The sequence below is a fragment of the Xyrauchen texanus genome, chromosome 46 (assembly GCF_025860055.1).
Source record: "Xyrauchen texanus isolate HMW12.3.18 chromosome 46, RBS_HiC_50CHRs, whole genome shotgun sequence".
In the NCBI taxonomy this organism is placed as follows: domain Eukaryota; kingdom Metazoa; phylum Chordata; class Actinopteri; order Cypriniformes; family Catostomidae; genus Xyrauchen; species Xyrauchen texanus.
The window spans coordinates 8809481-8834571 of NC_068321.1; the positions used below are offsets into that span (position 1 = coordinate 8809481).

The 25091-nt window shown below is 44.6% G+C and overlaps 1 protein-coding gene across 3 annotated transcripts in view; it reads right to left on the minus strand.

Annotated features, from left to right (window-relative positions):
* The window catches only part of lamb4 (laminin, beta 4), a 49903-nt gene that overhangs the window by 23775 nt on the left and 1037 nt on the right, over positions 1-25091 (minus strand). Inside the window, exons 1-6 of one of the 3 annotated variants that reach the window (XM_052119802.1) lie at positions 14508-14621; positions 14228-14344; positions 12731-12787; positions 10438-10595; positions 1657-1792; positions 1427-1500 (exon numbers count right to left, since the gene is read on the minus strand). In XM_052119802.1, the coding sequence (XP_051975762.1) occupies positions 1427-1500; positions 1657-1792; positions 10438-10595; positions 12731-12787; positions 14228-14249 (447 nt within the window). In that variant the 5' untranslated portion in view covers positions 14250-14344; positions 14508-14621. Of the gene's footprint in view, positions 1-1426; positions 1501-1656; positions 1793-10437; positions 10596-12730; positions 12788-14227; positions 14345-14507; positions 14622-25091 lie in introns of those variants that run through there. The other 2 variants (XM_052119804.1, XM_052119803.1) reach the window with 2 other exon arrangements.

Genomic DNA, 25091 nt, shown 5'->3' on the forward strand with positions numbered 1-25091 from the left:
TTTTAAAAAAAGCGAGTAAAATGGTGTCATAATCAGATGAGGGTTTTAAGGTGAATGCTAGATTGAGGTTTTAATGGATAAAATGTGCCTCTCTAACCAAAAACTTTCATCTTAACCTAACCAATATTGTCCTAAATGCAAATGAGAGGTGAACAAAACAGACATCCTTCCCATAAACAAACAACTAAACCTAACCGATAGTGTTTTAAAAGAAAAATTTGAGGTGAACAAAACAGGCAACCTTACCCTTAAACAAAACCTAAACCTAACCGATAGTGTTTTAAAAACAAATTCAGCATGAACCGCACATTAACTGAAGCAACCACATCATTTCATGTCACTTCTATGGCACTTTCAATTTATTTTCACATTCGCTTCAAGCATTCTTGGCTGGGCTCGAGCCTCGGCCCTCTGAGTCCAAAGTCCTACACAGCTAATCACATTGGAAGTGTGTAAATATAGGTGGGTATGCAATACAAGTGTTAAAATTTATCGTTTTTCAAATGATGAGTATGTCACGGACCCTGCTCCCTCGCTCCGCCCCCTCGAGCTTCCACGCTCGTTCCGCCCCCTCGAGCTCGCACGCTCGTTTTGCTCCCTCGAGCTTCCACGCTCGTTTTGCTTCTACGAGCTCTCATGCTCGTTAGCAGGTCTCCCTCCTTGGGCTCGCATGCCCGCTCTCCTATCACCAGTATTAGTTTCACCCGCACTCGTCCCAATCACTAGATCATTAGTTTCACCTGTACTCGTCTTATCACCCCTTTATTCGCTACACCTGCACCGCTCGTTAGTTCCCCTATTTATATCACAGCACATTCGTTTCACACCCGTTGGTTATTGTATTTAGTTTCCCGTGTCTTTGCACCCCCCCCGCTAGTCTCGTCTAGTTTTGAACTCCTCTTGTCCTCCTCTTAGCTTGCCAGCTCCCCTTGTTCCCCTGTCTTTTGCTCCCCACTAGTCCCGTCTAGTTACTCTGATCCTGTTTCCGGCTTCGACCCCCCACTCTCGTTGACCACTCTCCCCCGGATTTGCCCCTTTACTCCACTTTGATTCCCCGGCTTTTGACCCTACGCTTCCCTCGACAACTCTTCTCTGGATTTACCCTGTTTGTACTTTTGCCTGCACTGCTATTAATAAAAGCAGTTTCCTCCGACATTGTGACTGTCTCATCTTGTGTGTGTGTGTGCGGGTTACAGAGTAAAAGTGTTTCGATATCATAACAGCATTGTGTGAGTAATAGAGCGAATAATAAGTGTTATTAATACATAATCAGCCATTGTAGTAGATTTGTGTGAAAGTGAATAAAACGCTCAGTTGTTGTAGCGCTTCTAATGTTAATTTGACCAGGAAACTGCAGTAAAACGTAGAACGTGGCACAAAAATATATTTCAAAAATGTAGTAAATATGTAGTTGGTTTGAATGTACCTTGAACGTCAATATCAGATGACTAAACTGAAACATTGTTTCCAGGTCCAGCTGAATGCTGACTTCATGAACACCTGCGATTGAGAGATTAAGCAAGTCTACATTCAGGATTTAAACTAATATACCAGTTCAATCCAACTACAAAGCATTCATGATGTTTATGCAAAGAATGTATTCAAGATCAGCAAACAACATACATGTGCTAGGGAAATTAATTTTGAGGAACGTACCATTCTCAGACTGCCACCAGCTCATCATGCGCTGAGGTTGGAAGGTGGTGATGATGTTCTCTATGCGATGGCTGTTGGGATTGTTGTACAGATTGTAGGGTCTTCTGGAATCACAGGTGAAACACTTCCGCTCATTCTGAATTTGGAGAAAAAAGGCAATAGTGTCTATCAAATGACAGAGTAGAAAGATAAAAATGACTATAATAGAAAAAAGATATAAAAACCTGTAGTAGATCAACTGCTACAGTGGCCCTCAAAAATGATAGCATTAGCACATCTTTTAAGAAATATTTCACAAACGTATAAAACAATCGATATACTGTACAAAAGGCACAAAGTATTTGCTCACTTTCTGGTTGTTGAAATTGGTGAAAGATATTCCTAGTTAATTTGATGAACTATACCTGCTGTTACACTCCTTGGACACCTGTGTGAACTTATGGGTAAATGGCTTTGTGCATCCAGTAAAAATTACACTCTCTGAAAATCATAATTTGTTTGTAAATGCTACGTGATTTGATATTTTGTTAACTATTGCAGTAAAAAGATAACAATGATGTTTTCTTTTTTTCTCGATTATCACTTTTTATTGATTCAGACACATGAAACAGAAAAGGAAACATATATACACCAAATCAACTTTTAACCCCCATTATTCCCTTTCCCCCTCCCAATCCCCAACCTGACCCTTAAAAAATATTGCTGTGGTCCAACTTGAGAATACACACACACACACCCAAAATTATATATATATCCCCATATATATATATATATATATATATATATATATATATATATATATTTATGTATATATATTATAAAAATAAAAATAAAAATCCCACACATTTAAAACAACACATCTCTCTCCACTTCCCCTCCCAGAGAGCCTTCCAAAAATGCCAAATAGCTGGCCCATTTTTTATTAAATCCAAGTTTCCCTGCCTTCTATATGACATTTCTTCGAATGTCGCCACCCTGCCCATCTCTATGCACCACTCCTGAAATGAGGGCACTCCAGCCGACTTCCATCCCCTAAGGGTGACCTGCCTGCCAATCATAACACTGGCTAGGACACAATTATTTATGTATTTATCACCTATATTAATGACCGCCCCACAGAGTCTGGGGCAAAATAAAATTTGAGTGTCCAATACGCCACACATAAAACTCTGATCCCTCAACCAAAAATCTTGGATTTTAACATACCACCAAAAAAAATGGGTTGTGTCCCCATCTTCTGATTGGCATTGCCAGCAGGTGGGCGTGTCTTTAAGACAAAGCCTGTACAATCTAGAGGGGGTCCAATAGAATCGATGTAAAATCTTAAATTGCATAAGGCGCACCCTTACATCTCTAGATGTTGACTTGTTAACTTAACTTCTCCTTTTAGTTTGATAGAAAGGCTTTGCAATAGCAAAATAGGGGCAAGAACTTCCTGTTCAATACAGAAGGAGGAACTCTCTCAGGTGGAAGCGACAAATGAGCCAAATGTCTGAGACCGAATGCATAATAATAAACAAAATCTTGGGTAGGCCAAGCCCACCTTTGTCAATCGGCCTATGCAATTTACTGAAATGTAATCTGGGACGTTTATCATTCCAAATGAAGGACATCGCTGTGCTATCAAATTGCTTGAAATAAGAGAGGGGACATCTACAGGTAAAGAGCAGGTTAAGATAACATTAAAGGTGCTAAATGTAAGATTGACAACAAGCGTTTGAAATGGGTACTGCAATCCAAATTCAAAATATTGGAGAGTTGTCTGCCCCGCTCCAGACTCAAAGCTCAAGTGGGTTGCCAGAATGTTGACATGCAAATTAGCCAACTCAGCATCCGTTTTAAAGGATGTCTGGGCTTGAATCTGAATCTGTCTCCATCTTCCAAAGGCATCACCAATATTTATCCTTGTTTTACTATGCCTCTGGTCATGATGGTTTTTAGACGGATGCCGAGGTTGTTATCTGTTAAATGTAATGAAGCCCACCTGCCAATATCGCTCGAAAACCTTTTATTAAAAGGTCAAAATTAGCTAAAATCACAAATTTGCTGGAAATAAAACACCCAAATACTTAATGCCATGTTTGGGCCACTGGAAATTTCCCGGCTGAAAAGCTGTTAGTGGGCAGTACGCTGTCAGAGCCAAACCTTCAGATTTAGACCAATTAACTCTGTATCCTGAGAACGTAGAATGGCCTGTGGAGGCAAGGCATAGATCTAGTAGGGTCGGAGATGAATAATAAAATATAATCTGCATAAAGTAAATCTTATGCATCACACCGCCCACCAACACCCCTGGAAAATCATCCTCCTTTCTTATCGTGGCTGCTAATGGTTCAAGGACAAGACAGAACAATAATGGGGAAAGAGGGCAACCCTACCGGGTGTTATATAATATAATCTGAAATTAATCCATTTGTTTGTACCTCTGCTACCGGGTGTCTATCAAGTAACTTATTCCATCCAATAAAAGTATTCACAAACATGTATATTTCCGTATATTATAGCAAAATCTTAAAAAGAAAATTCCATTCTACCATATAAAATGCCTTTTCGGCATCAAGTGAGATGGCAGCTACTGGAGTCTGATCGTTCGCACTGACCACATGAAATTGACCACATGAAATGCCTAATGTTATCAGAAGAGCTACGGCCCTGAATAAACCCCACCTGATCTACTGTATATGTATAAGAGATGTCATAACTTTACTTAATCGGTTAACCAAAATTTTGGGCAAATTGGATAAGAGAAATTGGATGGTAATTCTTACACTCGCTTGGATCTTTTTAAAAATCAGACTGATCTGGGCTTGTGTCATGGTTGGTGGAAGCTTTCCATTCTTTAATGATTCCGAATAAACTTCTAACAAAAGTGTAGCCAGTTCTATAGCATAAGATCTAAAAAATTCAGTGGCAAAGCCGTCTGGCCCTGGAGCCTTGCCTGTTGGCAAGGCCTTAATTACCTCACCAAGCTCCTCCAAATTTATCTCAGAATCAAGACAATTTTCAGTCATCAGTTTAGGAAGTTCTAATGGTTCCACAAATTTTCTAATATCTTCATAAGCAGACAAAGACATGGAACTATAGAGATCAAGATAGAATACTTTAAAAGTATTATTAATATCAATCGCCGAGGTAAATATTTCACCACCAGCAAATTTCACTGAAGGAATGGTAGAAAAAGACTCTCTCTGTTTTATATATCTAGCCAGAATTTCCCTGCCTTTTCCCCTGACTCAAAGTATGACTAAATGTTATTATATCTGTATTTAAATGGGGTCAATTTCCTTACTGTATGATCCGACCCCTAAGAACCGCCTTAAGAGCCTCCAAAGCCACGCTCACGGAGGATACTGTGGACCAGTTTGTCTCCATATAGACATTGATTTCAGCCTTTTGCATTTGTTGGAATTCAGGATTTTGCAAAAGGGAAACATTAAAGAGCCAACTAAATGATTTATTTTTGTCCGTATGTGGCAACACCTCTAAACACACCACGGCGTGATCTTAGACTAAAATGTTTCCAATTGAGCAATCAACAACAGATGAGATTTGTATAAAAATAAAATCCATTCTAGAGTAAATCTTATAGACTACAAATTGTTTTTATATTTCCTACCAGATGATTTCAAAAGTCTCCAAATATCTGTAATACCAAGATTTTTTACACATCCTGTGAATCATCAATGTTGCTCTAGGGGGCTTGCACATGTTTGCTTCACTATGTTCAAGGACTGAGTCCATCAAAAGATTAAAGTCTTCTCCCAATATTATATCATGAGTGGTGCCAGATGCAACATCCCTTCAAGATCTATAAAATGCCCTGATCATCAACATTAGGTGCATAAATATTAGCCAAAATAAGACTTTGTCCCTGAATTTCAGCTAAAACAATAATGACCCTTCCTAATTTATCTTTACACTGTTTGAGACATTTGAATTGTAGATGTTTACTTATCAGTGTAATGACTCCCCTGCTCTTACTTGAGCGAGCACTATAAAAAATGCCCATGCCAAAATTTTTTGCTTCCTGCGGAGAAAGGTGCATTTCATGAAGAAACACTATATCATATTTCTTATGCTTAAGAAGAAAAATATCCTTCCTTCATTTAATGGGGTTCACATTCCATGTGAAGAGAGACAATCCACTCATATTAACATTTGATATTTTGACAAAATAGATTGTGTGTCAAAAACAAGATTATAAAGACCAGATTCCAACATTAGTGCAACCCACAAAACCCAAACATCCCCCAGAACAAAACAAACGCATTACCCCCACGCACAACAGCGCCAACTGGCGTCCATCCCTCTAAACTCAAACAGTCCATGCATGCCTACAAGGGCCCACCTTGTCATCGGATTGCTCAAGTCCGGTGTTTCTATAAAAATTTTGTGAGACAGAATTACATAGCTAAATATAATCTATAAATCAAACTCCAGCCGAGAGGCAGACCAATCACAAAGAGCTTGTAGATTCATCCATAATACTGTCCTGAATGTGTGTTACTCGACAAAATAAACTCAAGCCGCTAGGCAGAGCCATGACAAAAAGAGCGTGCAGATTCTTGAAACAGCCAAGTGAATGTTCAGAGAGCCGGTCCACTCGGCTGCAACCTGAGACGACCCACTCCCTCCACTGACTTTATGAAGGACATTGTTTGCTGTGGGCATGTAAATGTTTTACGGCCATCCTTAGCATCTATTCTCAATTTGGCCTGGAATATCAGTGCAAAAGCAACCTTCCGTTGATGTGAAAGTTCTTTGCATTGCTTGAATTGATCACGTTTCTCCCAGGAATTTCATCATCCTGTCCCTATTCGACCTCAGGAATTATGACGATTCTGTCTTTATTCCGCCGGCTACGGTTCTTCATGTTCTCCAACTTCTCCCAGGCGGATTAGCAGATAATTCCCTCTCCGATGACTCCATGTAATTGATCCGTTTCTCGACATTCCCCACTCTTGTAACCACATCAGTGAACCTCACCTCCATGGCAGTGATTGATTGACGTATCGCAGCAAGATCCTGCAAGTCAGCAACAACTTTTGTCAGCATTGCCGACATGTTTAGCATCTCTCGCCGCATTTCCTTCACCTCACCAACTAAATAGACTCCCAGGCTCGCGGCCTGCTTGGGAGCGTCAGCTTGAGCACGTAAGTGTCCTTTAATGTCTCCAGAACCCAAATTTTTTTTAATTCTTAGACATATTGTCCTCCTAGAACTTTTATGGATCAGAGTGCATCGAATCTCACCAGTTTATGTCATTAAAAGTGTTAAAACTAGCAAAGTGCACAGAGCTAGCCGTTCACATGTCCGATCCTCGCATGGCATCATGTGACTCCCCCTAGTAGATTCATCTGCTTCAATTCCAGGCAAGTATGAACATGAGTTATGCAATCGGGAATAATTTAATTTAATAACCAAGATGTATTCAATCTTTAAGTAGCCTCCTGTCATTTAGACCATTGCGATGGGCTCTTCGTATAAATACGAAGAAATGTAGTATAAATATACAAAATGAGGGCTAAAAGTCATTTTTATCACCTGTATGGACAGGGCTGGGGGGAATATGGAAACAGGCATAAATAAGTCTTGTGACAGAGAAGAGGTAATGACCTATACAACAGCTAAGAAGGCACATCAGAACTTGTCTGCAATATGTATTACCCAAAGGGTTGGCCAGAACACTGTCAATCTACACTGAGAAAATAAAAAAAGCATACTGTCTCTTTCATCTCAGTGTGGGTGCTGAAAAGAGACCACTTTGGGGTGGAATTTGGATTGGGAAGATGTTATGCAAATTTTAAAAGCATGAGGTACTATAAAACATCAGACTATGTTCCGAATGGAATGCAAGCACTGCTTGCTGCATATTGTGCAGTATACACTGAATAATGCCTATTATTTAAAAAAAAAAACATAAGAAACAGAATGCAATATAATAAAACACTGGATAAGTTGAGAATAGATCAATAGCTTACTACTTATGGAATACTTACAGGATTCCCTATGCATACAGAAGGTTTACATACTTCAAACTGTATACATCGATGAGCCAAAACATTATGACAACACAGTTGAAGCGGATAATGTAGATCATATCCTAACAAGGCCACATGTCAAGGTCTGGGAAGATTAGATTGTAAGCGCACAATCAGTTCTTGTAATCAACGTGATGAATGCAGGAGAAATGGGCAGGAGTAAAGACCTGAGCGACTTTTACAAGGGCCAGATTGTTATGGCCAGACGACTTGGTTAGAGCATCTCTAAAACGGCAAGGCTTGTGGGGTGCTCCCGGTCATCAGGGGTGAATACCTACCGACAGTGGTCTGAGGATGGACAAACCAGCAACCTGATGGCAGTAGCCTCTTTCAGCAGGATAATGTGCCTTACCACAGTGCACACATTGTTTGGGAATGGTTTGAGGAACATGGTGAAGAGTTCAATATGTTGCTGTAAAGGAATCAATGGAAAGGAGGAGGCGAGAACCAGCTTTTCAATATAAATAATAGTTTAATAGTAAACTTAAAAGAAGACACAAACACACACATGACGGACATGTCCGCTAACGATCTCTCTCTCGTGCACGACACCCTGCAGTCGACCTTTATACCTCGGAGGCTTGTTTAGCCTAATACGGGACCGGGTGTGTATGATCACGACCCGGCCCCGCCCTCCGCCCTGCCACATTCCTCCCTCGTTCTCTCAGGCTGGGGAGCCCCCGGCCTGACGTACATCCCCCCCCCCTCTTTCCCTGGGGGAGGGTGTGGCTTCTACGCTGTCTGCCGGCAGGTCATCCCCATCTACCTGGACGAGGGAGGGGACAAGGGGAGGGAAACAGAAATAATTAAAATGGGGGGTTCTTCCTGTAATAGTGTAGTACCCCCCCCAGAACACTGTAAAATTTAAAAGAGGGTAAAGGCCAACGCAGAGTGACAGTGAGAGAGAGAGAGAGAGAGAGAGAGGAGAGAGAGATGAAAAGGAAAAAAAAAAAAGAATCTCGCCAGTTCTCCGATACTCCGCAGCTTGTTCCTCGGCCACTCCTCCACCCTCTATCGGACGACAGCCGCGCCTCTCCGGGCGGACCAGAGGCAGTCCTCCAGCCCCTGGCAGACGGAATGCCCCGCCGCGTTCTCGAGGAACAGAAGGGGTCTCCCCGCCCCTGGCAGCGGTTCTCTCGCTCCAGGCGGTCGGCAGTGAGCCCCTCCCCGCTCGCGGTCGGCAGTCTTAAACCCTGCCGCGTTTCAGCGGCTGGTAGGAAACTCCTCCGCCCCTGGCAGTGGCCCTGACCGCTCCAGGCGGTCGGTTAGGAGCCCCTTCTCCCCTCGCGGTCGGCGGCCATCGTCCTCTTCAGGCGGCTGGGCTCCTCATCCCCCAGGCAGATGGCCCTGCGGCTTTGCTCCGTTGGGGTGGACGGTAGTGGCGAGAACTCTACTACGGCGTATTCCTCCTCCTTCCTGGGCTTCGGCACCAGTGTAAAGTATTCAATGGAAAGGAGGAGGCGAGAACCGGCTTTTCAATATAAATAATAGTTTAATAGTAAACTTAAAAGAAGACACAAACACACACATGACGGACATGTCTGCTAACGATCTCTCTCTTGTGCACGACACCCTGCAGTCGACCTTTATACCTCGGAGGCTTGATTAGCCTAATACAGGACCGGGTGTGTATGATCAAGACACGGCCCCGCCCTCCACCCTGCCACAGTTGCCCTGGCCTCCAAATTCCCCAGATCTATATCCGATTGAGGATCTGTGGGATGTGCTGGACCAACAAGTCCAATCCACAGCGGTTCCACCCCGTAGCTTACAGGACTTGAAGGATCTGCTGCTCATGTCTTGGTGGCAGATACCACAGCACACCTTCAGGGTTCTTGTAGAGGCTATGCCTTGGCGGTGCAACCAACAGCATATTAGGCAGGTGGACATAATGTTTTGACTCATCGGTATATATAAAGTACTATATAATACTACACTATTTCTGCAGTTCATTAGTGTGCTATTTCAAACATAGCCTTATTAAACAGTATTAAGCTACATTGCTGTCATGTGACCTCACGGTGTACATTTAATTCAGGAGGTGGTGTGCATGAGTCATCTCATAAATAAAAACAGTTATTTTGCATTTTTAATTCATTCTTGTGCAAAATGCCTTAGCTAACTTAGCAAAAAAGATAGTAAAAATTGCAATAGACATCACTTTTGATTCATGCACACATTGAAATGAAACATCAAGTTAGATATATTTTAATTTGGGAGACATTATCCCACACAGTGCACTCTGTACATACGTCACAATATAGGAAATGTAGACCATGTGTGTATTCTATGCATACAGAAAATCCACATACTATGCAGTATATATACTATATACTGCAGAAATAGAAAAAGTAGCATGGCTGTATGCTATTGTGAAAATAACCTGAGATCATCATATATTTTGTAGGATAGTTCTGTGAAAAGGTGCTCTATTGGGATTCCAGATATTAAGTGTACCACTTTGTGTTGCCTGAGGTTTTAACAGCACTGATATGTGTAAGGACTATGGAATTTAAAACCTTTAAAGCCCCAAATACATTTTTGACATTAGTTTCAAAGTGGTGTGTAGTACCAAACCCTAACCCTTTCCCTGCTAAATCAATCAAGCAACATTCCAGGAGCAAGCCTCCAATCTGTTCATGTCTTGTATAATATTCAGAAGATGTGATTTTTTTTTTTTTTAAACATGACTCTGATTGACATTTGAAACACTGAAGCACTGCAGTTTTAGACAACTCACCTCCAGGTATCCCAGGATGCAATATTTTTGCGGGCTGTATTTGCCACAAGTGGAGGAGGCAGAGAGCTGGGCGGCACGGCCCACCATGAGGTCACCAAGGTTAGGATAGCATGAATTCCCCAGACATTCTTCTTGGAGGTGAACTGGAGCCACTATCACTGCAAACACAACAGTTTGGTTATTTCAACTTTCAGGTAAACCTCAAGTAAAGATTTAACTAAACAAAGTTAGCTGCAGCTTTAAAGTATAAATACAGTACCAAAATATGCTGATTTTAAGTTTTTGTCTCTCACTCGAACTGTGCTTTTCTCAAAGACCCAATGAAATGAAATAGTTTTTTTGGCTTTTAGTCCTGGTCTGTTAGCTTTTAGGCCATTGGTATTCTAGTGCACTCCTAAAAATGGACAAAATACATTTTTAGCAGATATTAATTAATACGTTTTTCTCTTACAGACTCGAAATTGAAAACACTAGATTTACTTTTCTTTTGCTAAAATCAGTCTGTGTTACCAAAATTCAAAACACTGTCCTCAGTGGCCAAAGCGGTAAGTGTGGTTAGATGTATGGGTATGTGTGAGCTCCATTTTTCAGGTGAAATGTCCACAGAGGGGTGCCAAAAGCGAGTTCTGAAACTAGTTTCAGCTGTACAGGACCAAACCTGACCAAACACCAAACCTAAACCTAACAATCAGTGTAGTATAAATGCAGTTTCAGAGGCAAAATGCAACCTCTGAATCATGCTCATTGTTGATAATGTGAACGTGACTACTTCGTGGTTTTTAAGTGGGATCCGAACCCGGGTCTCCCACGTTGCTTATGCAATGTGCTACCGGTCATGCCACAGGGGAAGGTTAACATGCTGGAGCTGAGATGGCGCTTGACGGTGAGTCGGCATCAAACAATAGTTCAGGCGGGCAGGCCTTCCTCCAAACCCAGAAGTCTCTCTGTCAAGGGTGGTCATCACAGCTCATCACAGCTATTCTTTCCAGCCTAGCCAAGCACATGACAACAAACCCACCACCTCCCCAGCTCTACCTTCCATATGCATTCGTCTCCATTGTCCATCCGTTTTATAGCTTTAGCCATCTTTGTTGTTCTTGTGCAGTCTTCTGTCCTGTTGCTTTTTGTTCCAGGTGACAGCTGTCATGACCAGATCTTTAAACAGTCCAGAAGTTTCACCTTCCGAGCTGCGCCTCTTCATATCATGAGTCTGATTTTTCTTGGATATTTTGCCACAATGTTATGTTCTTCCTTGCTGATGGTTCTCATATGGGGGGTTGTTCATGTAGAGCCTCCCTCTACTTCATTTAACTGCAGGAGAAGAACGCACCCCCCAACCCCCAATAATGGAACAATACCGCTAAAGTATAATTGCTGTATCCACTATCCAATAAATTGTTTGTTTGCCAAAGTGGTTCTGAATGAAATAATGTGGCCAATCCTAGGGTACCAGAAATCTCTAAAACAACATGCCGACTTCCAGTGTGATCATGTTTTCTCTTATGGGAAAATGGACCAAAAATATCAATTATATTATAATTTGCTCAGCGGCATTTACAGATTTTGTTCGATACAATGCTCACTTAATCATAATTTAGCGACTTGTCTTAAACTAATGGCTGCTATTTTGAAAATCTAAATGGCAAGCCCGCTGCAACTTCCTGTTTCAATAGAAACATTTAAAATTGTGTTCATCAAAACATTTCATAGGGTCTATGAATAATAAGAACAATTTACCCTTTGCTGAAATTTCCCTTGGTTACTGTTGCTAGGTCTGACAAGCTTTACAGAATGTCCCATAGAACTGAATTGGAGATTTTCATGAACAGCATGATTTTAGATACAAAGTGGCCAAAAAGTACTACAAAAAAAATTATGGATGTTATTTTGACATGGGCTGGAATGAAATGTCTAAGAGACTAGACAGAAATTATGTACTAGCAGCTTAAAGATAGTCATCAACTGATTTATCTTATTAAATTTCAAAAATTAAAACCAAACAAGAATTTGAAATAGAAAAATGTACATGTTAAAAAAACAAGTACGAGCCAGAACAGTTGCTAAACTTTGAGTGACAGTGTCTCATTCAAACTAGCTGTGTTATGATAGCAAAATAACTACTCAGTGGGAAAAATGTGCAATAAAAAAGGAATCTAGCACAAGTTCAAATTCAAGTGTCAACAAGTGAAAAAAAAATTCAATCCAAGTTTTGGCAAGTGATCACATGTTTCCCGTGATTGGGCTCATAGGGTAATTTCACTGTCAGCTTCCAGAAACGTCAAAGCAGACTCACAGAGAAGCAGGAACGCAGATGCCTCCAGTCGGATCAGCATAGCTGGACCTATAGGAGCTATGCACGAATGGAGAGAGAGGAATAATAAAGCAATGTGTCTAAACGTTTTGATCCTTGAATATAGAACTGTCAAAGTGAGAAGTACAGCAGTCAGATGACTTATGAATAACAGCCCTTACAAAAAAATCTAAACCACAAACTAGCAACAAATTTGCCACTAATTATTTTCACATGCAAATGAGCATGTGATTCACCACAAATGTTTGCCAGAAGTTTGGAGCTCTTCGCCAGAAGTGGTAAACCTGCAACAAACCTTTGGTAACAAAGGACGATTTGCCGCATGTTTTGCCGCAAAGCTCATTTGCATGTGAAAATGTTTAGTGGCAAATTTGTGGTAAGTTTGAAGCGAATTTACAGCATGTTTGCGGCAAGTTTTCTATGAACTCTCTATTTTTGTAAGGGCATCTCTTAAAACTTGACTATGTTAATCAACGGTTATTTACATCATTCATTTGCATCAGACTGTTAATAAGGGTGAAATAGTTTTAAAAAAATATATTTCTGGAGAAAGCAAATAGGTTTTATCAGCACCTATTTATGAAAATATTAATGATACACAAGAAATTCTAACCTTTAAGACATCTGTTAAACACAAACATAAAGTGTAATCCAAAAGCCACTTAAAAATATTTTGCAAGTCTTTGCATTATACAACACGATGTCAAACAAATTTAAACAAACATGAACCCGTTAACTATAATAGTGTGAGATGAGCATTTACAGTAACTTTATAAATCAGAATTGTACAGTATGTCCATGACACACAAAGAGATATAGAATAGAGTTTAATATAAAAAGACTGCAGATAATTCACCACAATGCAAGTCCAACTTCATTCAAGAAAAGCCACATTGTATGTACAGTATGTGACAACAACACTGGAACTCACAGGTGGGCTTCTGTTTAAGTGTTGCATGTGATGTAATAGTAAATTGAAAACATGCAAGGACAAGACATTATTGTATTAGATTGGTTTTAAAGCAATACAAGCAGCTCATGCGACAACAGAAAAAACTAAATAATGTCTCGTTATAACGTAATTACCATGCAAGTGAGACAGTTTACTATTGTAGCATCTCGTACTGCAGTAAAGTCAGCAAGATTGTGCTAAACTGCAATATGATTTTTTATATTTATAGTTTTATTCACCTTTACCAATACGTTTTACTATATTTTACTAGTCAAACATACTAAAAAGCAGAGACAGTAGACCGCAAGCTAACTAAACAAGTTAACTAAATTACAACCAAGATAGATAAAGCAAAATCAAATAAATGTATAAAAAATGCATGCCCAAACAACTACAACACAATGCTAAATATAGAGTACTTTTTAGTGGTAAAACCACAAATTACTCAAAGCTGGAATTATTTAATTTGGAACAAAATACTGATTGAATGAAATCATACATCAACTTTGACAAAACTCTTTCCATACCTTTGCAGATATGAAGCCACATAGATTGTGGTTGTAGCTCTAAATGAGGCAAGAGCTACAACTTTTACCAAAGATCCACCATATGTCCACAGCTATGAAGATCCCAAATCGCTTCTACTAGACAGAACATTAACATAATGTCACAAACATGAAAGTGCATAGCACCAAAATACAATTTGCATGTTATTATTTTATTCTTGAAATTGCAGCACAACTAGTTATGAAAAAATGACTCGCACAATATCACTTTCATTGAAGAAGTGATGATCCTTTGCAGTACCTGGATAGAGTCTCAGACTGTAAATTCTGTGGTAATCTTGGTAATCTTAGTGTGTTGTGGTCTCAGGCTTGTGGGTGCGTACCTATAGCTGCCGGCAATGGATTGTGCGGTGATAACTCTGAAAGCTGAAGCTTGTAAAGGCACACCTGAGCTCCTGTGTGTGTGTGTGTGTGTGTGTGTGTGTGTGTGTGTGTGTGTGTGTGTGTGTGTGTGTGTGTGTGTGTGTGTGTGTGTGTGTGTGTGTGTGTGTGTGTGTGTGTGTAGGACTTAAAGCCCCAGGGATATGTGGTAAAAAGGATCATGTTGCATTGAAAGTTGATTTATGCTTGTCATGCATAGAATCCAGCATGCTGTTGTCTATGAGATGGAATAATGGGTAGATTCAATATGGGACACTGTTCTTACATTCTTTTCACAGTGGTTAATGAAATAGCACCAGATAAAGGAAATATATGTAGGAGCTATATTTGGATCAGGGGTGTAAAAGTATTTAAAATGTACACTTAAGTGAAAGTATGGATACTGAGTGAAAATTGTACTCAATTAAAAGTTAAAGTATCTATCTAGAAACATATTTGAGTGAAAGTAAAAAGTACCATATTAAATATTAAGTATTAAAAAGTAAAGGTAACACATCTGATGGTGAATTTTTGACAATTTCCTTGGTGAGTGGGAGACAAAGGAGACATTTCATCTTGTATGAATACGGCACTAAAATATATTATTTTAGTGCCGTATTCATACAAGACATTTCATCTTGTATGAATACGGCACTAAAATAATATATTTCACTAAGGTAGGGCCTAGGGCTGGGTATTGATACAGAATTCCAGATTCAATTCTGATTCACAAGCTCTCCATTTGATTTCAATTTTATATCGATTCATATGGGTAAATTTAAGTTGTAATTTCCCTTATGCTTATATATGAAATAAATAATCTCTCAGCTAATGCTGTGAATTATACAGAGGACCTTCTAACTAGGTGCATTATGATATATAAAATATATGTTTCTAATATATTTTATTTGTTTTTCATCATTTTAACTTTTTAAACCTGAACAAATCAATGTATTTAATCAGTAAATGATACTATATTGAATATATAATTTTTTGTTACATGTAAATAGTACAAAATATGCAATTAAACAATAAACAAGTATTAACATTGATTTGTTTAACAAATGTCTCTTTAAGGAAATATGGCATTTCTGTAAAGAGCGTCTGTAAATGAGTTCAAGTTAACGAGAGACATAAAAGGCTTTATCTCATCTGTGCTATGCCTGATTAGAATTAAATGTTTACTTTGGTTGTTTTTGATCAACAACTGAATGTAGAGAACAGAAGAGGTATTAAAAGAGACATTAAATGACAAATGGGTTGCATTGACCTTGTTTTTGGACACACATTACACAGAACAATTTTTAGTCTCAACACACTGTGAAAGGATCTCACTGGTTCACTGGTGAGTGTACTGTAAACATTTACCAGCCAGTTTCCAAATATATACAGTACAATAAATTGATAAACTTTATGGCAAATGCCCACTTAATTGTTAAAAGTGTCTTTTAAGGAAGTTTTGGGATTTTCTCTAAAGCTTTTTTTATGAGGGTTAAAAGGTCAAATGGCCAGCCCAAGGGCAAAAGAAAGTGTGATGTATTTGTCCTTTCCAAATTGTTTACACGCCCAGAGAAGGCAGAGGGTCATGGAAGCTTTTGGGAGGGGAAAAGTGGGGGCTGGTAACTGAGGCTACACTGAAAGGGGGACAACCCTGTATATGACAACGGCAACGAGTTGTGAGCATACTCGACCCAAACTAAATTCTCGCTCCAAGAGGAAGGGTTTCAGGAGGCCATACACTGCAGGGACTTCTCCAGTTGTTGGTTAGCTTGTTCCGCCTGCCCATTAGTCTGGGGATGAAACCCAGAGCACAAACTGTACTGTAGCCCCCAGCTGTTGTCGGAACTCTGCCCAAAAATGTGACACAAACTGGGGGCCTCTGTCAGAAACAACGTCCACTGGGAGGCCATGAATACGGAAGACGTGGTTAATGACCACTACCGCTGTCTCCCTCGCTGACGGTAATTTGGGGAAGGGAATAAAATGAGCTGCCTTTGAGAACCGGTCCACTACAGTCAAAACAAATGTGTTGCCATAGGAGGGGGGGAGACAAGTAACAAAGTCCATGGTTATCTGTGACCAGGGTCTCGAAGGGACTGACAGTGTTTTGAGGAGCCTGTAGGAAACTACAGAAGGTCTCACTAGCCGCACAAATAGGACACACGGCAACAAACTGTCGAATGTCCTGCGCAACCAATGGTCACCAGAAACGTTGTCTAATGAGCATCTGAGTACGAGCCACCCCTGGGTGGCAGGTGATGTTGGACAAATGACTCCACTGAAGGATGTGTGTTTGAACTGATCATTGAAAAAACAGTCTACCCGCTGTGCATGAGAGTTAAGGCGTTTAGCGCTATAGATGTACTCTAGGTTCTTGTGATCAGTCCATACCCCGAAAGGTATCCCCGAACCCATTTTACCCAAGGCCAGCCGGACAGCCAGTAATTCCCGGTTACCAATGTCATAATTCCGTTCGGCAGGATTTAACCTGTGCGAAAAGAACACACAGGGGTGCATGCTTACATCTGAGGGAGAGCGATGAGAGAGAACTGCTCCAACACCGACCTCTGATGCATCTACCTCCACCACAAACTGTAAAGCAGCATCAGGGGAAATTAAAATGTGTGCAGTGGAAAACTGCTCGACTCAGCCCGCAGGGACCAATAAAAGTTAGTGAGTGTGGAGTTGAGATCCGTCAGAGGAGCAGCGAGTTGGCGATAGTTCCTTATAAATCTTCAATAAAAGTTATCAAACCCCAGAAACCTCTGCAAAGCCTTGTGAGAATCTGGGGTTGGCCACTTCCCAGATTCTGAAATCTCAGCCCCTGGAAGAAGGTGGGGGAGTTGACCAATCCACATGGCATGACCAAGTATTCAACATGCCCCCTATGGGTGTTAAAAGCCGCCTTCTACTCATCCCCCTTCCTAATACAGACCAGTCTAACTTTTTAAAGACAGACGCCCCCTGTAAGAGTTCGAAAGCAGAAGACATCAGTGGCAGAGGGTAACGGATCTATACTGTGATGTCATTCAGCCCCCGATAATCTATGCAGGGTCTAAGCATGCTGTCCTTCTTCTCCATAAAGAAGAACCACGCCCCTGTGGGTGAAGAGGAAGAGCGGATGAGACCAGCTGCTAAAGAATCGTAATATACCCATTCATAGCCTCCCTCTCTGGGCCCAAGAGCGAATACAACCATCCTCGAGGCGGAGAGATGCCAGGATGCACTTTAATAGCGCAGTCGTACGGGTGATGAGGAGGAAGGGTTGAAGCGTGGGATCGGCTGAATACTGCCCTCAAGTTGTGATACTCCTGCAGAACACCCGAAACATCTGCTGGCTCATCCTGCAACGAAAAACAAGACTGGACAGGAGAGACAGCAGAGTTAAGACAATGTGAAAAACAGAAAGAACTCCAAGACAAAACAGAGTTGGTTGCCCAGTCTATGTGAGGGTTATATGTTACAACCACGGGTGCCCCGCACCTCTGTGGTAGTAGGAGACTGGATGAGGAGGAAGGACAGCTGCTCAGAATGATTCCTGAAGACCATGGTGACAGGCCTAGTGGCATGTGTGAGTACTGATAAGGGTGTACCACTGAGAATGTGGGCTGTGATGGGTTCCTTCAGTCAGCATATGGGAAGCCACCACCTTAAAGCCAAATCCGAGTCTAAAAATGTCCCTCAGCACCGGAATCTACCAGAGCAGAGATAACATCGGAAATACTCTGTAATCGGACCGGGAGGAAGGTGCGAAGTCCAGGGGCTTTGTCCAGGGAGATGTGCTCACCAGTAACCCCCTACCTACTGGCTAGTGGGGTCTTTTAACGGGCAGGTAGTGGAGCGATGGCCTGCTTGGCCACAAACGAAACACAGCCCCTTGAGGAGATGTTGCTGTTCTCCTAACACAAGACCGGGAGTCTGCCACACTGATTGACCTGATTGGTCAGGTCCACCAAGTCTTCGAATCGTGGGGGTAAGTCTAAGGAATAGATCTCATCTGGATAGAGTCCGATAATCCCCGCAAGAAGTGGTCCCACATAGCAAGGTCGTTGCAGTCACTGGAGGCAGCCAGAGTGTGAAATTCGATCGCAAATTCCACAACTGATTGGCTCCCCTGGGAAAGTCCAGATAGAAATCTCCCTGCTTCCCGACCTTGGGCGGTGTGATCAAAAACCCGGTGAAGCTCCGAATAGAAAGCCTCGTAGGATGCGCAGCACCCATGATGGGTGTCCAAAACATACGTTCCCCACTCTTCAGCCTTACTGGAGAGAAGCATGATTATGCTGGCAACCTTCATGGTGTCAGAAGTGAAGGTAGAGGGCTGCATTGAGAAAAACAAAGAGCATCGAGAGAGAAATGCTCTGACATATCCCTCTCCTGAGTTTGGAGCTGTGGTAATGTTAGGCATACCTCGTCTTGTTTCACCGTTGCCCCTTTGTTTACCATTTTTGTCACTTCTGTAATTCCGTAGTTTTCACTTTTGTCCCTTTTGTAGCTCCACAGTCTCCCTGTTACCGTTCGTGTTCTCATTCATTGTTTTCACCTGCCCTCGTTAATTAGCCATTGGTTTCTGTTTATCCCCTTGTTATCCTGTTTGAGTTCTGTTTGTTCATTGGCCCCTTTGTCCTATGTCCATGTATTTAAACCCTGTCTGTTTGTTCAGTCGCTGTCTATCGTTGAATGTTGTTAGCCTGGTATGTGTTCCCTGCCCGTTTTCTCAGTCTTGTGTTTATTTCCCCATTGAGGGTTTTTCTTTGTGTTTATTCATTTATCTGTTCCAATAAAGTAAGCTTGCACTTAGACCCACTCTCCTCGTCTGCCTTCGCTGCCTCCATTCGTAACAGAACGATAGACCACCAAATATGGATCTAGCAGCTTACTTTATGGAACTGACCCAGGCGGATTTGACCATCCGCGAATACTCCCACTTCTTTTCGACTGTTGCCATCCACCTCGGCTTCGACGACACATCCCTGAACACCATCTACCGGCTCGGGCTACCAACACACCGGCAGAGGGAATTGCCGGACTCCGGAGACCTCACGTGGAGGGAGTATGTGAGTCTGGTCTTGAGGGACCTCTATGCCGGGGAGCCACCTCTCTCGATCCCGGTTTCCGCCTCTGGGCTTTCCGTGCCGGCCATGGCCAACGTGCCAGCGTTGCCAGCTTCATCCGCCCGGAGGACGAGGAAAAGAAGAAAGGCTTCTGCTCTCCAGTCTCCACCTGCCACGGTCAGCGAGCCAGAGCCCACGCCCGCCACGGTCAGCGAGCCAGAGCCCACGCCTGCCACGGTCAGCGAGCCGTTAGCCCCCGATGTCAGTGAGCCAGCGCCTGTCGCCTCAGCCATCAGCGAGCCAGCGCCTGTAGCCTCCGATATCAGGAAGCCAGCGCCTGTAGCCTCCGACGTCAGGGAGTCAGCGCCTGTAGCCTCCGACGTCAGTGAGCCAGCGCCTGTAGCCGCCGATGTCAGTGAGCCAGCGCCTGTAGCCTCCGATGTCAGTGAGTCAGCGCCTGTAGCCTCCGACGTCAGTGAGCCAGCGCCTGTAGCCTCCAACGTCAGTGAGCCAGCGCCTGTAGCCTCGACCGCCCCTGAGCCAGCGCCTGTGGTCTTGTCCGTCCCAGTGCCAGTAGCCATGACCGTCCAAGAGCCAGCGCCAGTGGCCATGACCGTCCAAGAGCCAGTACCCCCCGAGCTTTCCAGAGCTCCGCCTTCCGAGCTTTCCAGAGCTCCGCCTTCCGAGCTTTCCAGAGCTCCGCCCTCCGAGCTTCCTAGAACCCTGTTTTCCGAGCTTCCTGAGATTTCCAGAGCTCCGCCCTCCGAGCTTTCCAGAGCTCCGCCTTACGAGCTTTCCAGAGCTCCGCCCTCCGAGCTTCCTAGAACCCTGCCTTCCGAGCTTCCTGAGCTTCCCAGAGCTCCGCCCTCCAAGCTTCCCAGAGCTCCTCCCTCCGAGTTTTCCAGAGCTCCGCCTTCCGAGCTTTCCAGAGCTCTGCCTTCCGAGCTTCCCGAGCTTTCCAGAGCTCCGCCCTCCGAGCTTCCCAGAGCTCCACCTCTCAAGCCTCTCGAGCCTTCCAGGGCTCCACCCCTCCAGCCTCTCGAGCCCCTCGAGCCTTCCACTGCCCTTCTTCCCGAGCCTCCTATGGCTCCGCCTCCCGAGCCTCCTATGGCTCCGCCTCCCGAGCCTCCTACGGCTCCACCTCCAGAGCCTCCTACGGCTCCATCTCCCGAGCCTCCTACGGCTCTGCTCCCAGAGACTCCAGAGCTTTCTAGGGCTCCACCTCTTGAGCATCCTACGGCTCCGCCTCCTGAGCCTCCTACGGCTCTGCTCCCAGAGACTTCTGAGCTTTCTGGGGCTCCGCCTCTCGAACCTCCTACGGCTCCGCGTCCCGAGCCTCCTACGGCTTGGCTCCCAGAGCCTCCATCTCCTGAGTCTCCTACGGCTCTGCTCCCAGAGACTCCAGAGCTTTCTAGGGCTCCACCTCTCGAGCATCCTATGGCTCCGCCTCCTGAGCCTCCTACGGCCCCGCCTACCGAGCCTCCTTCGGCCCGCCTCCCGAGCCTCCTATGGCTCTGCTCCCGGAGCCTCCCGAGCCTCCTACGGCTCTGCCTCCCGGGCTCTCTAGGACTCCGCTCCTCAAGTCTCTCGAGCCTTCCTGGGCTCCGCTTCCCAAGCCTCCTACGGCTCTGCCTCCAGAGCCTTCCAGGCCTCCGCCTCTAGAGCCTCCTATGGCGCCACCTCCATCGGTCCCGCCGCCAGAGCCTTCCAGGTCTCTGCCTCTAGGGCCTCCTCCCAGGGCCCCTGACCCTGTTCCTGACCTGTGGCCTCCTCCCAGGCCTCCTGACCCGGCCCCTATCTTGTGGCCTCCTCCCAGGCCTCCTGACCCGGCCCCTATCTTGTGGCCTCCTCCCAGGTCTCCTGACCCGGCCCCTGACCTGTGGCCTCCTCCCAGGCCTCCTGACCAAGCCCCTGTCCTGTGGCCTCCTCCCAGGCCCCCTGACCCAGTCCCTGTCCTGTGGCCTCCTCCCAGGCCTCCTGACCCTGTTCCCGTCCTGTGGCCTCCTCCCAGGCCTCCTGACCCAGTCCCTGTCCTGTGGCCTCCTCCCAGGCCTCCTGACCCTGTTCCTGTCCTGTGGCCTCCTCCCAGGCCTCCTGAACCTGCCCCTGTCCGGTGGCCTCCTCCCAGGGCCCCTGACCCTGTTCCTGTGGCCTCCTCCCAGGCCTCCTGACCCAGTCCCTGTCCTGTGGCCTCCTCCCAGGCCTCCGGACCCTGTTCCCATCCTGTGGCCTCTTCCCAGGCCCCCTGACCCTGTTCCATCCTGTGGCCTCCTCCCAGGCCTCCTGACCCTGTTCCAGTCCTGTGGCCTCCTCTCAGGCCTCCTGACCCGGTCCCTGTCCTGTGGCCTCTTCCCAGGCCCCCTGACCCGGTCCCTGTCCTGTGGCCTCTTCCCAGGCTCCCTGACCCAGTCCCTGTCCTGTGGCCTCTTCCCAGGCCCCCTGACCCAGTCCCTGTCCAGTGGCCTCCTCCCAGGTTCCCCAAACCTGTCCTTGCCCTGTGGCCAGCTCCCAGGCCTCCTGAACCTATCCTTGCCCTGTGGCCAGCTCCCAGGCCTCCTGAACCTATCCTTGCCCTGTGGCCAGCTCCCAGGCCTCCTGAACCTATCCTTGCCCTGTGGCCAGCTCCCAGACCTCCTGAACCTATCCTTGCCCTGTGGCCAGCTCCCAGACCACCTGAACCTGTCCTTGCCCTGTGGCCAGCTCCCAGGCCTCCTGAACCGGTCCCTGCCCTGTGGCCAGCTCCCAGGCCTCCTGAACCGGTCCCTGCCCTGTGGCCAGTTCCCAGGCCTCCTGAACCTACCCTTGCCCTGTGGCCAGCTCCCAGACCACCTGAACCTGTCCTTGCCCTTTGTGCCCCCCAGGACTTCCTGCCTGCCCTGTGTGCCCCCTTGGACTCCCTGCCTGCCCTCTGTGCCCCCTTGGACTCCCTGCCTGCCCTCTGTGCCCCCTTGGACTCCCTGCCTGCCCTCTGTGCCCCCTTGGACTTCCTGCCTGCCCTCTGTGCCCCCCTGGACTTCCTGCCTGCCCTTTGTGCCCCCCTGGACTTCCTGCCTGCCCTCTGTGCCCCCTTGGACTTCCTGCCTGCCCTCTGTGCCCCCCTGGACTTTCTGCCTGCCCATTGTGCCCCCCCTGGACTTCCTGCCTGCCCTTTGTGCCCCCCTGAACTTCCTGCCTGCCCTCTGTGCCCCCTTGGACTTCCTGCCTGCTCTCGTGCCCCCCCCCCCCTAGTCTGCCCGTCTGCTCCTGGTGTTTTTTTTTCCATTTGTTTCTTTTTTCGGATCGTCTGGAATCCGATCCTTGAGGGGGGCTCTGTTAGGCATACCTCGTCTTGTTTCACCGTTGCCCCTTTGTTTACCATTTTTGTCACTTTTGTAATTCCGTAGTTTCCCTTTTGTAGCTCCACAGTCTCCCTGTTAGCGTTCGTGTTCTCATTCATTGTTTTCACCTGCCCTCGTTAATTTGCCATTGGTTTCTGTTTATCCCCTTGTTATCTTGTTTGAGTTCTGTTTGTTCATTGGCCCCTTTGTCCTATGTCCATGTATTTAAACCCTGTCTGTTTGTTCAGTCGCTGTCTATTGTTGAATGTTGTTAGCCTGGTATGTGTTCCCTGCCCGTTTTCTCAGTCTTGTGTTTATTTCCCCATTGAGGGTTTTTCTTTGTGTTTATTCATTTATCTGTTCCAATAAAGTAAGCTTGCACTTAGACCCGCTCTCCTCGTCTGCCTTCGCTGCCTCCATTCGTAACAGGTAAGAATTCACACGTCTGATCTGCTTGCAGAGGCGTGAGAAACAGTTGACGGGGAGGAGGGAAATCCTGCGCCAGAGCGGGATCAGGAGGGGGGCAGAGTTGCTGGACAAGCGCCGTAAGCTGTGATGCCATCATCTCCATGGCGCAGTTCAATGCGCATATCTGGTCCTGTGTCGGCAAGTAGAGCCCCTTGCTGGGCCAGAGCGGAACGAATAGTGCTCTCCTCCGCTGGGTCCATAACTGATTGGTTTATTCAGTCACAGACTATGGGGAAAGCAGGACCCAAAAGCAGAAGTGATAAATGTCAGTCTTTTATTAAACACAAAGAGTGCTCAGCGCCAGCTCGGTCGAGCTCAAATAATAAAGCCAGGAGGTCGAGGAGAGTGTGTTCATCAGTAGATATTGTAGTGGAATTCCTGAAAGTTCAGCTGAAGATAGGTGAGATAATCCTCCTCGGAGGCAACCAACAGGGCAATAGCGATCTGTGAGCAGGGCTGGACTGGTAATCTGGCATACCTGGCATTTTCTCGGTGGGCCGACGCATTTTTGGGCCAATCAGGGGCAGAATGGCCATCGGTTGGCCACGAAACGGGCCGCATCTGCAGCGATTAGCTAAAATGAGCCACCGCGTTATGAAGAACGGACCACAAAACGGTGCCGCGATATGCAGAAAAGGACAGCAAACACCCCCTTTTAATGAATTCCTTTTACTTTAATTATTTAATTATGTTTCCTTAGTTAAAGGGAACTTGTGGGGGCATTTAATTAGTTGTTATTAAAAATCCATTGAGGTTTGAGCACTTTTGTAGTACTAATAATGTCACTGTTTTGTGTGATGTCAACATTTAAGTGATCTGTGTCCCCTTTGGTCAAGTCGGGCACAGTTATCTTTATCTCAGTTCTCTGTATAAAACTGAAATACAGGCATATATGCATTTCTGTGTAGAATGACATTTATTTTTATGTTTCACCTAGAGTCAGTTAAAATCTTTATTTGAGCTGTGTTATTGCATGACCTAGATTTGAGTTAGTTCAATTAAAAAAATTATTAAGTAGAGATCACAATATTCAAGTAGCAAATTTGAGCTTAGTCTACTTACATCTAGATTCCAAGTTAAGTGAACTTAATTACACAAGTTTTGTTTCAATTGAGGGAACGAGTTTACTTAATAAATTGAGTAGAGGGTCAACTTATTAGGGTTTTCAGCTATACATGCAAAAAGATTAATTAATCTATATTGTAGAAATAATTATTTTCACAAGCCTGCGTGGAAGTATTTATATAGTCCTATAGAAACAAATGTCATAGTGCACATGACACCTATTGATGTGGATATAGCGTTACCCAAAATGCCATTTTTGGATAAATGCCACTTTAGAAACATACAGAAGTTAAATTGGAGGTGGGGCGGAATGCTCCTGGGCATTCCTGAACTTTATTACACCCTCACATATGATATGGTTGTGCAGGAATACTTTGGGTATTTAAAAGTAATAATGATGGTTACCCAGTTTGTAAATTGTGGCGAAAAAAGTGCCATTTCATGCAGGGAACAATCCAATCCTGAAGTAGGGAAGAGCTGTGTCTTAGAGTAGGCTACTCATTGTCAACTGTCAAACTTACTGCTATATTTTACATGACAAATTTAATAAATTAATTTTAC